Source organism: Nycticebus coucang, chromosome 9 (genome assembly GCF_027406575.1).
Source record: "Nycticebus coucang isolate mNycCou1 chromosome 9, mNycCou1.pri, whole genome shotgun sequence".
In the NCBI taxonomy this organism is placed as follows: domain Eukaryota; kingdom Metazoa; phylum Chordata; class Mammalia; order Primates; family Lorisidae; genus Nycticebus; species Nycticebus coucang.
In genome coordinates this window covers 40,287,156-40,299,686 of record NC_069788.1, presented here as the reverse complement: position 1 = coordinate 40,299,686, position 12,531 = coordinate 40,287,156, and the positions used below count along the sequence as shown (strand labels likewise).

The following is a 12,531-nucleotide window of genomic DNA, read 5'->3' as shown; positions in this document are numbered from 1 at the left end:
GTATGTGTGGAGCTCTTCCCAGGTGTGCCAGACCCTATGCTGCTGCAGAGATCCAGGTGAGGATTGTGGTGGCCTGGACTGAGGTCATGGGGGCTAGGATGCATAGAACGGGCAGAGATATTAGGGAGATGCTCTCACTATTACACAAAACATCTAGCAATCTACAAATTGTCATCTGGCTCCTGGACCAGTTGTGCATGAATTTGGAAATGGAACATACTATTTCAAGAATGGAGAGCTGAACAGCAGAGCTGAGACCAAACCACAGGGGCCACACCCAGAGCCCTGCAGCCCAGCCTGCCTGTCCTTCCTCACTGCTGTGCTCTAAGCTCAAGAAAGCTTCAGATGCAATTGTGGCTGATGGTAATCTTGCCTGGCCCTTTCCAGTAAGGAGGAAAACCCAAACATCCAGGTCACGTAGGAAGCCAGATGCCCAGTTGGGGCGCTGGGAGTTTTCCTGTGCTATCTCCTACATCCATCAGACTTTGGTTCTCTGAGGATGTCTTCCTTATCAGATCAAAACTTCCAGAGGGTGTAATGAGGACCAGGAGTGGAAGTCAGCAAAGCTGTTCTGCTGCCACTTAGTTGTTTGAACTTGGGGAAAAACAGCCTATATTTGCCTCTCTCATTTGTAAAGTGGGTTAATAATAATGCCTACGTATGGAAAGACATAAAAATTAAAGAGACATTAAGAGTCTTGAGAGATGCAAACAGGACATGAACACCATGGCACAGACCATGAAGAATGGTTAGAAATGACAGCATAAAAATGAGATGTCAGCAAGCCAGGAATGTAGGATTTTGTCCTTTCACACATGTGGCATTCTGAGTGTCCAGAGCAGAGCCTGGCACACAGCGTTGATGGGACAGGTGCTGCTGGAGAGCAGGTGCTAGCTTACCCTGAGGGCCAGAAGGCTTCTGCAGTGCAGGGCTGGGGGGCTGTGGGAACAGTGCCCATCAGAGTAGGCGCTGCCTCCACGTGAGAACCCCAGGGAATCTGTAGGTCTCTCTGACCTGGATTATCAATAAAGTGGCTTCAGCAGAACCATGTCCCTGCCAGGGTCCTCTACAGTGACTTCCAACCACCTGGGACCAGCTCACCTGCCTCCTACACCACCCCACCACCCCAGCACTGTGTGCTGGGGTGCTCACCATGCCCCCATGGCACACCTCCTCTGCCCCACTCAGGAAGATGGGGCCTCTTTTGCTCCAGCTGCTGCCCCCTCCGCACACACACACCTTGCCAACTTTTACTCAGCGCGACTAAACTTAGCCAGTTACCCACCAAGTCTGCCCCGACCTTCAGTGTATGCTTTGTCAGCCATGAGTACAACTCTGTTAAGCCATGCTGCAGTCTGACTGTGTGCCCTGAGAAAGTCACCCTCCTGGAGCCCTCACCTCAACTGTAGACAGCCCAACAAGGGCTGTGGTGCTCAAAGGGCTCTGTGAGATGGCCATGTGCCAAATAAAGCTGATGGCACTGTTACCCTGACCATGGATCTGAAATAAGAGGGGGTACAGGGGAAGAAAGGAGAGGTGGAGGGTTGGTATCAAGTAGTCATGGAACTGGTTGGTAAATACATATGATCCTTTGTAAACACACCCATGTCCTCATGAAAAATGTGCCTCACTCCTGAAATCACAGAACTTTTTCCCCCAGTGGACTAAAAATTGTCCCATGTGATGCTGGGTAGGGGGCCCTGAAATTCTCATAGAAGGGGCCAGTCCCCCCAAAGCTGGACCCTGACAAAGCCTTCCTTAGTTTACACAGATGGAGACCTTCTGTCCAGGCCCCAGTGCCCACAGCCAGGCTCCCCATGCCTCCAACCTTCCCCTTGATCTCAGAAGGCCTGGTTTTCTCTGACATTTTCTGGTCCTCTTATATGGAAATCCTTGGAAAGGATCCCTTTCCAAGTTGTCACGGGTGCACACAACCAACTGGCTGTCTTTCTCAAATCATCACAGTGGCAGAGGGAACAGACCCACACTTGAATTTAGGCTCACCATTTTTACTGAGATTTGGCACAAGACAACCCATTTCTTTGTCTATAAAAAGGAGCTGGATACCCACCTCATAGGGCTACTGCAAGGTCAAGTGAGTTCATTCATGTATTACCGAGTGTGAAGCATTTGGAACAGTGCCTGGCAAACTGGTGACATGTCCTCGCCATCAACACCCCACTGCTTTCCCCCTCACTCCTTTAAGTCCTTCTTGGTTCTTGGACCCGGTCTGCACTGTTCCTCCCCAATCCCTCTGTCCTAAGAGGCTGCCTCAGCTGCCGCTCTTCACCCCACTCCACTTTTCCCTCCCAGACCACCCTAATCCTCTTGACACCTGCCTGTCCTGAGTCCTCCCTGACCCGTGTCCCCCACTGCGCGGGGGCCACAAACCAGCCCTTCATCACACACCCCCACACAGCACGCACAGAGCTGGCCTGTCCACCTCGTGTTTTATTGTAAAAAATGTTAAAATAAATTACATGACATCATTGCCAGTATGTACATATAGTGTGTGCCATCCCAGGACAGTCAACAAAACAAGCTCATTAAAACAATTCACAGAAAAATACAAGGTCACTCCCCTTCCCAGCCCCCTGCCGGGGCAGCAGACTCCACAATGGTTAGAGGGTGGGTTGGTGTGGACACAATGCCCATCAGTCTTCACATGTTTGGAGGAGGGTGGCCCCATCTGCCCCTACAGTGGAAGGGCAGACAGCACAGCATCAGAGAGGGCCTTCGAGGCGATGGTCACCTGCCCCTGCCCAGCATCCAGTCACCTGTGACAGATTCCCCCCACCTTGGCTCACTTGCTGATCAGTGTCCCTCCACAGCTCTGCATGGGGACTTGGCCCGTGATGTCATGGCCTTTGCGGAGGTCATGGACACTGGACATCCTGATACTTGGGACCCTGTGCTTTAACCACTGGCTCTGAAGGCAACAACTAATTCCAGGTATATAAAAACAGCAGTTCATTTTTAAACAATAACAAAAACATTCAGGACAGCTGGGACCAGTCCCAGGGTGAGCATCATGGACACCCCAAGGACTTCGGCAGCAGCAAGGCTGCCCACCCTCACTAGAAACACAGTCTGTGTACAGCTTCGCATTATCTTTTGGTCCCCAATGCAATCCTTTCCACACGCACACGCACGCGCACGCACACACAATGAACAGTAGCTGGAGAGAAGAGCTTGATTCACATATTTGGCCGCTGCCCATTTGTGAGCCAACAGCAATTTGGCCTCACCCCACCCGGCCCGTGGGAGGATGGGGGGGGGGAAGGGACAGTGAGGTCCTTGTTCTGGAGGCATGGAAGGAGGAGACAGCGGGATGGGGAGTGTGGGTCCTAAGACCCGGGACTGGGCCACGCACTGCCACAGGGAGCCAGAAGGGCGACGGCACAAGAGCCAGAGCTGGGCTGCAGCTCTCTGCCCTCCAGCACCAGGAGGCCCAACTTCTGGTGGGCTGTGCTCTGCGCCCCCCTTCTTCTTACTACTCAGGGACAGTGGGGCAGAAAGCCTTGCATCTGCCATCAGTTGGTCTGAGACAGGGAATAGGGCTCTGGGATAGGCAGACTCATGGGGGGCTGGGACCCTGTGCCCACAATGGGCTTGTTCAGGACAGTTTCAGCCCCTGCCCATGATCTCCTCCCTCCCTCCCTTGCAGATATGCCCCCACAAGTGATGGGGACAGGTCCTGCTACTGCTGAGGTACTGAAATGCACAGCCCCCACATCACAGTTTTATGTTCCCAAATACTTTCTCCAAAAGGCAGAACTGGGTCTGACACACCCCGTCTCCCTCTCCAAAATGTCTAGTTCAGTGCCAGGCCCACGGAAATTGCTCAGTAATACTAGTGAACCCAAATAGATGAGGCCTTGGCCTCAGAGAACCGTGACATTCAACCAAATGACGGGGCAAAGATTCATGCAGGCACAGGCCTCCTCGGGGTCAGTCCTGTCTGCCTGTCCCGCCAGCCTGCAGATCTTCAATCAAATCATCACATGCACCAGCCAAGCTCAGGTCAGATGCCCCCACGGCCAGGGCACTGCTCTGCAGGAGCACAGAGGCCCTGTCCTGGGCAGCCGCCATTGCCATCGGTAGCATCTAGTTGGAGGGGATGAAGGTAAGAGGCCCCTGGCCCCCCACTCCTAGTTCCAGGCCTGCCCCCCACCAGGGGCCAGGGGTCCCGGCCATGACAGGACACCCCGGGTGAGGGGAAAGAAACCGTCGAAGGCGGAGTGGGGAGCCGGCCCCACCTCATGTGCCTTTGGGGCTGTTGGCTTTATTGTACTCGTTCATCAGCGGCTCATATGGCACAGAGAGCTCAGACTCGGTGCTGGTGAAGGTGGACTCGTCCGAGGAGGGGAACTCGCCCAGGTTCAGGGGCACTTCGGCTTCAGGCCGCTGCTCGGGCCTCTCCTCCTCTGCCAAGTTGTCCTCCAGTGAGGACTTGGAGGTCTCTTCATCTGAGAGGCCGGCCTCCTCATTCACGAAGGTGATGTTGGCGTTCTGGGAGATGAGTGGGTGGTAGTCCTGGGCGTCCCAGGGCTCTCCCTCCTCGCTGATGCGGTCCAGCTGGTTAATAAACATCTCGGAGGTGGGGAAGCCATCCTCAGGGGCCCGTGTTGCAGCCTCCTCGCCGGGTGTCTTCGACACATGGCCTTTGCTCCTCAGTGTCTGTGACACCTCTTCCAAGCTGGGTACCCGGTTCTTAGAGTAGACCACCAGGGGAACCAGGGAAGGAGGGAGGGCTGGCAGCCCGCTGTCCTGAGTCCCCCGCCCTGGGGCCGGGCCCCTCTCCCCACCCCTGCTCGTCTTCATGGCCTTCTTCCCAATTTGCTTGATGAGATCATTGTAGGTCTCCTCCTTCTTGGACAGAAAACTAAAGATGTTGACGTCCTTGGAGGTCCCACTCCCTGCCACTTGCAGAGCTGTCCTGGAGTGGGGGGAGCTCTCGAAGGACTCCTTCCGCCGTCGCCGCCGCTTCTTAATGGCCTTGTGGACTTCCACAAACATGCTCACCTTCCAGTTGACAAAGAGGGACAGCCAGGCCAACCCCAGGTAGATCCAGAGCTCCACAAAGTAGCGGTACAGGGCGTGGTAGTTGGCGCTGGGGTTCACACCTGAGAGGACAGGGAAGGTCAGCAGGGATCCAGAAATGTGCGATAGCCACACTGTGCTATCGGGGCAGGCATCACGAGGGTATGGGGGTCCTGTTCTATAGCCTGCACCGCCCCATCTTCCCTGATGGCCTGGGCCCTTCACTCATGGCCCCATCCCAACCACCACTCTGTCTCTGAGCCTCAGATTCCTCAACTACATAAAAATCAGGACAGTGACTTGAGAGAAACAAAAGGGGCGTTGGGAAACTGGAGATTGTAGCCTACACACAAGTCAAGGAAGAGTTCACATAAGTAGTTGCCTTGCAATTGTCCCCAGCTGTTCTGTGTGTATGTCACAGTTCAGTTAAACACTGAATGGGTGGAAGCGAGAGGAGGGGCCTGCTGCATCTTCATCACAGCTGGGGATGGACTCACTGGTTTAATAGGAAATGAGGCTGGTGGTTGGGTTGAGATGACCCAGGCAGCAGAACCCTGAACCAACTTTATTCTCCTTGATGGTCTGGTCTGCCTCCCTTCCTTCCTGTTCTGTCTTCCTCAGATGCAGCTCCCCCCTTGGCCTGGAGGGCTCTGTCCACTCGTCTCCCTCCTGTTGCAAGGGAGCCTTCCTGGCTTACCCCTCACAGTTCTGATGGTTCTGTTACATTCCGGGATTATTTGAGATTTCTTTTATGACCTGACACATACATTCACCCTGATCTGTACCCTGCCCCACTCCCGACTGGACACACAATGACTGGAGGGAGGATTGGAGGGAAGGGGGTGTCTCCCGGGTCATGTCAGAGGCTCCCCCAGGCAGGGGCTCTGTCAGAGGGGTGCTGTCCCTCTTGTCCAATGCCCCGATCACAAGCAAAGTCTGATAACGAGGACATGTACTAATATGGTCAGGCCCTGTCCTCAGTACTCATGCGTAGTATTTCCACCTCCTACATGGTGGGCGCTACGATTTTCACCAATTCTACAGATGAGAAAAGTGAGGCAAAGGTCTGGGGTCTTGTTGGAGCTGAGCAAGTACAGTTAAATGATCTGGCACACTTTCATGATACAAAGGCTTTTCCTCAGCCCGCTCTGGGCCCCGAGGACTACACAACGGCAGGGCTGTGCCTCCTCTCAGGACAGCAGGCCCAGATCTGTCGGGGGCAGTGGAGTGTGCCTCCTTCCTGTTCAAGCTCCCCCCTCTTAGATTCCACATATAACGGGACACAAGGCTGGTGACCTCCCCCTGCCCTCTTGGCGAGGAGGAGGGCGTAGAGAACAGAGGCTCCTCAATAGAGGTTGAGGTCAACGGGGTCAAACAGGGTGTCAAGAAGATTAAGAACCAGGACACTGTGCAGGCCACAGGCACAAGTATGTGAGTGGCTGGGGCCAGATGGTCACAGGCCTTCAGACAAAGGGGCCAAAGAATCTTATTGCCTCCCTGGATTAGCAGGGGAGGAGGAGGAGGGAAGGACAGGGCTAAAGGGCAGGACAACCGGGCAGAAGGCTTCCCTTGTCTTCAAGCTGCTTGTGCCAAGCGCAAAGCTCCAGGCCTCTGAGCTCCCTCAGTCTTCCTGAAGGATGAGAGGAGGCTGGTACCAGGGCGGGGTAGGGTGCAGGGGAAGGGCCACTTGCTGGCCTGGGGGCTTCCTGGGTGACAAGCACAAACCCTGCAGGCTGAAGCTCTACTCCTAGTCCTCCAGGAGCCCAAACTCAGGAATCAGGAGAGAAAAGAGGAAGGGATCAGAGACTGAACAGAGAGAAAAGGAGGAATGGAAAGGCCCTATCCAAGAAAGGGAGCAAGAGAGAAAAGAGTTTTCTACAATTACTTGGTTTCTACAATGCCTTGGTTTCCCTTTGCCAACGGCAGCGGTGGGTTGAGAACCCTGCTGGGTGGGAGAGTTCCCAGAACACGGAACGCCTTCCAAGGGCCTCCATAAGGGTCTGCTGAATTAGAATTGGAGAGAGAGAGAAGGGGGGAGGCAGGGGCAAGAACTCACCCGCCACAAAGTCACCAAAGCCGATGGTGGAGATGGTGATGAAAGAGTAGTAGAGGCCCTCGATGTAGTCCCATTCCTCAGTCACCATGAACACGAAGGGCGGGATCACCAGGTGGACCAGGACGCCCCACAAGATGAAGATGGCCGTGCACGTGATCTGTGCCTTCCGCTGACAGGGAGGCAGGAGGTCAAGTCAGACAGTAGTGGAGACTCAGGAAACCCATCAGGGGCACCCACAGGGCTGGGGAGGCAGCTGGGCACCTGGACTGGGTGGCTTCCCGCTGGGAAAGGAGAAGGGAGAGGTGCTCCCAGCCCTACCCAAGAGGGGAGAGAGCTCTGAAACTGCCTTCTTGCCATCTGTCCCAACACCCTGGCCTAATTCTTAGAGCCTTCCCACCCTCCCCTTACCCATCATGGTCCCCCTACCTCTGCCCAGGGGCTAGGGTTGGGGACATACCAGGCTCACGCCTCTCTTAGTAAGGAACTGGCCCAGCCTCTTGGCACGTCCCCCGAAGAACTTGCCCAAGGCACTGATCCACGTCAGGCAGAGTGGCACCCCAAAGAGACCATAGAAGACGCAGAAGAGGCGACCGGCGGGGGTCTTGGGAGCCACATTGCCATAGCCTGAGGAAGGAGAGAGTGAGGCCAAGAACAAAGCTGCAGCAGGAGGCGTGGCCCCAGATGGGCTGCTGCATCCACCACACACACACAGACAACCTCCTCCCACCCCAGCTCAAGGCTGTCCTCAGAGATCAATTGATATTGACCTAATACCAGAACTTAAGTAACGATATTTCCCTCAATCACACCCTCATTGTGATGATTTACAAAACAATTATGATGGTGTGGGCTGTCTTCTCCATCAACCTGGGAGCTCCCTGAATGCAGGGGCTGCACCTCCACCTCCATCCAGGTCTTCTACCAGTCCACGTGTACTGCTGTGCCAATGAGAAGAGGCCCCGCTCTGTGCAGGCGCCCCAGGGCTACTGTGGCAGGAGGTCTCAATTCCCTCTCTTCTTATGCAACTTCTCTATCAAGGGGGCGTCCTGTCCAATCTTCCTCCATTTGGCAGGGGGCTTTGACCATGGAAGTGGTCGAGGCAGGCAGAAGTGACGTGGGACAGGAGAGGTCCAAGAATCTGCTGCTTCTCCTGATTCCCCCGACACACTCGCTTTGGGGGTTTCCCTCCTGCCATACTGGGAGGTGCCTGAGACACAGGTGGAGACCTTGTGTTTTCATCGCCAGCTGTGCTCTCAGCCAGCATCCAGCATCACTGACAGACCTGTGACAGGAGGAATCACCCACCCAGTCATCGTTGGACTATCACCACACTGGAGAGCTCAGGCAAGACCCAGCCAGCTGTGCCCAGGCAACCCACAGAATGGAGGAAGATAAAGTTGTGTTCTGAGCCACTAACTTCTGGGCTGGCTGGCTATGTGGCCACAGAGAACCAGCATAGACACCTAGCTTGCTGAGTTAAGCATGGTCTGGATTTGTGCAGTGAGCAGCCTGGACAGCCTCAGCCCCCAGTGAGGCTCTCCATATCAGTCTATGTCCTTGTTATGGACTCATGGAACAGTCTCCCAGGCATGGCTAGTCACCAAAGACTTACTGAGTCCCCAGGAAGGTGTCAAAAGGACAGACTGAGGGGAAAGGTGGGGATGGGTAAATTCACACCTCGTAGTACAATGAACACTATCTGGGTGACAGGCACACTTACAGCTTTGACTCACACTGTACAAAGGCAACTCACGTAACCAAATGTCTGTACCCCATAGTATTCTTAACTGGCTTGGTTTTGCCCCGTCAAGGCTGAGTAATCAGAGCTGGATTCCTATCAAGTTCCAATGGGCATGGAAGTGGGTATCTTCAAGGTTCCAGAAGACTTACCAATGGTGGTGATAACTGTGGCTGCAAAAATCATTGCATTGGGCCAGTTCCAGTTGTTGAAGGTCTGGTTCCCCGTGATGGCCACGCCCTGTCCTGCAGCATCAGATACCACCTAAAGAGAGGAGAGAGAGAGACAGACAATAAAGGTCAGAGGTGAGACCCCGCAGATGCTTTCTGAGTGACAGCACTGTATCAAACGCCTTCCTCATAAGCATTCTCTTTTAATTATCACAATAACCAGGTGGCAGTTAGTGTCTCCATTTTTTAAAGGATCAGAGAGGTTTTTGTTCAAGGTCACACAGCAGGTAAGGCTATGAACCCAGGCGATCTGGCTCCAAAGTTCATTCTTTCAGGGAGCCAGTACTTCTCAACCTTACCAACAGGCATCAGCATCAACAGGCTGCTGGGCCCGACACCCCAGAGTTTCTGCATCAGCATGTCTGGGAAGGGGCATTTCTAACAAGCTCCCAGTGATTGCTGATGCTACTGGTCTAGGGAACTTTGAGAACTGCCACACTAAATGATTCTATCTCTCCAAAAAAGATGTGATGCAGACAAAAAGGAGGTCCCCTACATCCCACTCAGCCCTCCACAAAGGTTCTGTCTGGAGAGGCCGAGTTCCTGGGAGGGATCTCTGTACACCCACTGACACGCTGAGGTCAGCTCAGAGCCTCCAGACCCATCCTCTGAGAGCATGCAATCGGCAGGTTCCCTTGTGCCCGTGCTGAGGACTGTAATCTACCCTTTCCCCCAATAGGCTCTTGCTTCCCTCTCTTCCCTGTATCCCTTTTTCTCTCTGCCCTGGGCTCAGCAATTATCTAGGAAAAGACAGATCAGAATATAGTCAGGGTGACTCAAAATTGTGCTATTAGCCTACACAGAGATTCCAACAACTGGACTGTAGGTGAGAGGCCACCTGGGGACATTCACCAGGAAGCCCTGAGGAGAGGAGCTCCAGTAGTATTGATAATGGCCAAACCTGTTTCTATTCGACTATTTCTGGCTCTGCCTCATCCTTCAACTCTGCCCAGCATTTACCCCAAGCTTCCAATGGGGCTTCATCGGCTGGCACAGCCTGGACACCAGAAGCCTCATCAGGTGGAGCTCTAAATCTGGAGTTTGAGTCCTGCCTCCAGGGAGGGTTCTAGGAGGGGCCATCCAGACTAGGCACTCAAGTTCCTTACAAAGATCAAGACAAGGATGGAGGGAGAGGAGGCAGAGGAGTGAGGGCTAGAACAGGAAGGAAATCAAAAGAACTTATTTCTAACTCATCCAAGGCTTGGCTGGGGCTTGATGGGGAAAAGGGGGAAGGGCGGGTTGTTCTGAAGGAATGTGCAGTCCGCAGAGGCAGCGGCAGCCCATGTAAATGGATCTGTGTACTCAGTGAAGAATTTTCCATGATGACATGCTTGTCTGACAAAGCATCAGACCACACTGCTCACCGCCTGGCCTCCCGTGCATTTCCGGGGCCCCAGCAGCCGCCGCGTGGAGAGGTGGGACAGTTACATCAGACTCTGCCCTCAGACCGAGAGAGCTCTGGCTAGTCAGGCCACTCAGACAAACTACAGGACACTTAAACACTAACAGGCCAACAGGAGCGTTTACACAAATACTAAGGACCACCCAGTGGATTTTCGGAAATATCAAGTCTATGAGGTCTGACATTAAGTTTGCAAATTCATCCTAGAAAAAGTGCTACATACTTCATTGCTGAGTATCACTATGGTCACCTTCGAGGTACTTCCCTTGGGAAGCTGTGCACGGACACCAGCTCCTAGTCCACCCTTCAAAGCAATTTTGGAACTCTTTCTCTAGAATAGCCATTAGAGCTGTCCTCTTGTAAGTCCTGACAATTCAGTTTGAGAACTCACTGTAGAAAAGGTGCTACCTCGTTGTTGAATATCACTACAGTCACCAGATGGCCAAGGGGAACACTTTGAAGGTGACCACAGTGATATTTAGCAATGAGGTCGGTAGCTCTTGTTCTAGGATGAGTTCACGAACTTAATTGTCTGACCTCGTATGTTTGGAGCAAGAGAATGAGGAGGTGCTGTGGCCCTATGTGTTCACGTTAAACAGATGGTAGAGAAGACAGCACCTCTCAGCTCCCCGTTAGCTCCCACCTGTTATCTCAGATGACCTCCAACCGATGAAAAGGGCACACGAGGACATCCTGAAATGGGAATTGACTGGCCACCGATGACACAGTGGCACCACCTCAGGTCATCCCCGTGGACTCATGGGGAACAGGAAAATGTCAGAAGACAAGCTGTCCCTATTTTCACAAAAAGGAAAAGGGTGGACTCTAGAAACTTGGAAAACAAACCTGAACTCCTGCAAACTTCTAAATGAGGAGAGGAGAATGCCTGGAACATTCAGAAGCACAAGGGGGTAGGCACTAGAGGCTAGCACAGGTTCACCAAGACCCAGTCATGCTTGGCTGAGTGCATCTCCTTTTCCAAAGGGGCTGCACAGCCTTGAAGTTTTGTGGAATGCAGTAAATCTAGATATCCGCCAGGCAGCTACAGATGGATTTAAAGATACTCATGTGGACAAGACAGGGAGATGTAGGGGAAGAGAGGATTAATCAGGTCCACTCAAAGGCAGACAGACAATTCCAGGAAGTACTGATCATTATCAACCAAGACTAAGGTCTGCATTATCATGCCTGGCCTCTCCAATATTTTAATCAACAGCACAGCGAGGACAGAGATGGCTTACCAACTCAATATGCAGAGGATGCAAATTTGGGGATGAGCATGAGATGGGAAGGTCGCTAAGACGTGGTGGTGGTAGTACTGAGACTCTAAATAATCTGGACTAGAAACAGGGGCCAAAATTAACAGGCCATGAGTACTCTTTTAAATTTTCAAGTCTTGGCTCAGCGCCTGTGGCTCAAGTGGCTAAGGCGCCAGCCACATACACCTGAGCTGACAGGTTTGAATCCAGCCTGGGCCCACCAAACAACGACGGCTGCAACCAAAAAATAGCTAGGCGTTGTGGCCAGCACCTGTAGTCCCAGCTACTTGGGAGGCGGAGGCAGGAGACTCGCTTGAGCCCAGGAGTTGGAGATTGCTGTGAGCTGTGATGCTACAGCACTCTACTCAGCTTGAGGCTCTGTCTCAAAAAAAAAAAAAAAAAAAAAAATTTTTTTTTTTTTTCAACTCTTCCACTCTGGATAGGAAAAGACTACTAGTATAGGATCAAAGAGGAAAGTCCTTGGTTTTTAGATAACCATGAACCAACAAACACTTGGGTGGTGGCCAAAAGTAAACGCAATCCTGGGCCATGTTGTCAACTCCAAGCCCATTCAGGGATGGGAGGTAACAAGCCTATTGTGTCCTGAAGGTATAGGGAGCACCCTGGTCCCTTCTGGGTATCAGACTTCACACAGTATGCTAACCAACCAGCCAAGGTCCAAGTGGGGATGGGGTGGCTCTTATGGATAATGAGCTACCTCACAATGGGCTACCCTTTGCAGCAATTAATAATCAATTTCTGTTAATGGAAAGTACTTAGACCAGGGTCCAACCACCTACCAG

General features: G+C 52.9%; 1 protein-coding gene across 1 annotated transcript in view; it reads right to left on the bottom strand.

Moving 5' to 3' along the window:
* Nucleotides 1–1,996: 1,996 nt before the first annotated feature.
* The window catches only part of KCNK5 (potassium two pore domain channel subfamily K member 5), a 39,634-nt gene continuing 29,099 nt past the window's right edge, over nucleotides 1,997–12,531 (bottom strand). The window contains exons 2-5 of the mRNA XM_053602289.1: nucleotides 8,990–9,101; nucleotides 7,557–7,723; nucleotides 7,100–7,268; nucleotides 1,997–5,126 (exon numbers count right to left, since the gene is read on the bottom strand). Coding sequence (XP_053458264.1) covers nucleotides 4,261–5,126; nucleotides 7,100–7,268; nucleotides 7,557–7,723; nucleotides 8,990–9,101 — 1,314 coding nt within the window. The 3' untranslated portion in view covers nucleotides 1,997–4,260. The remainder of the gene's footprint in view (nucleotides 5,127–7,099; nucleotides 7,269–7,556; nucleotides 7,724–8,989; nucleotides 9,102–12,531) is intronic.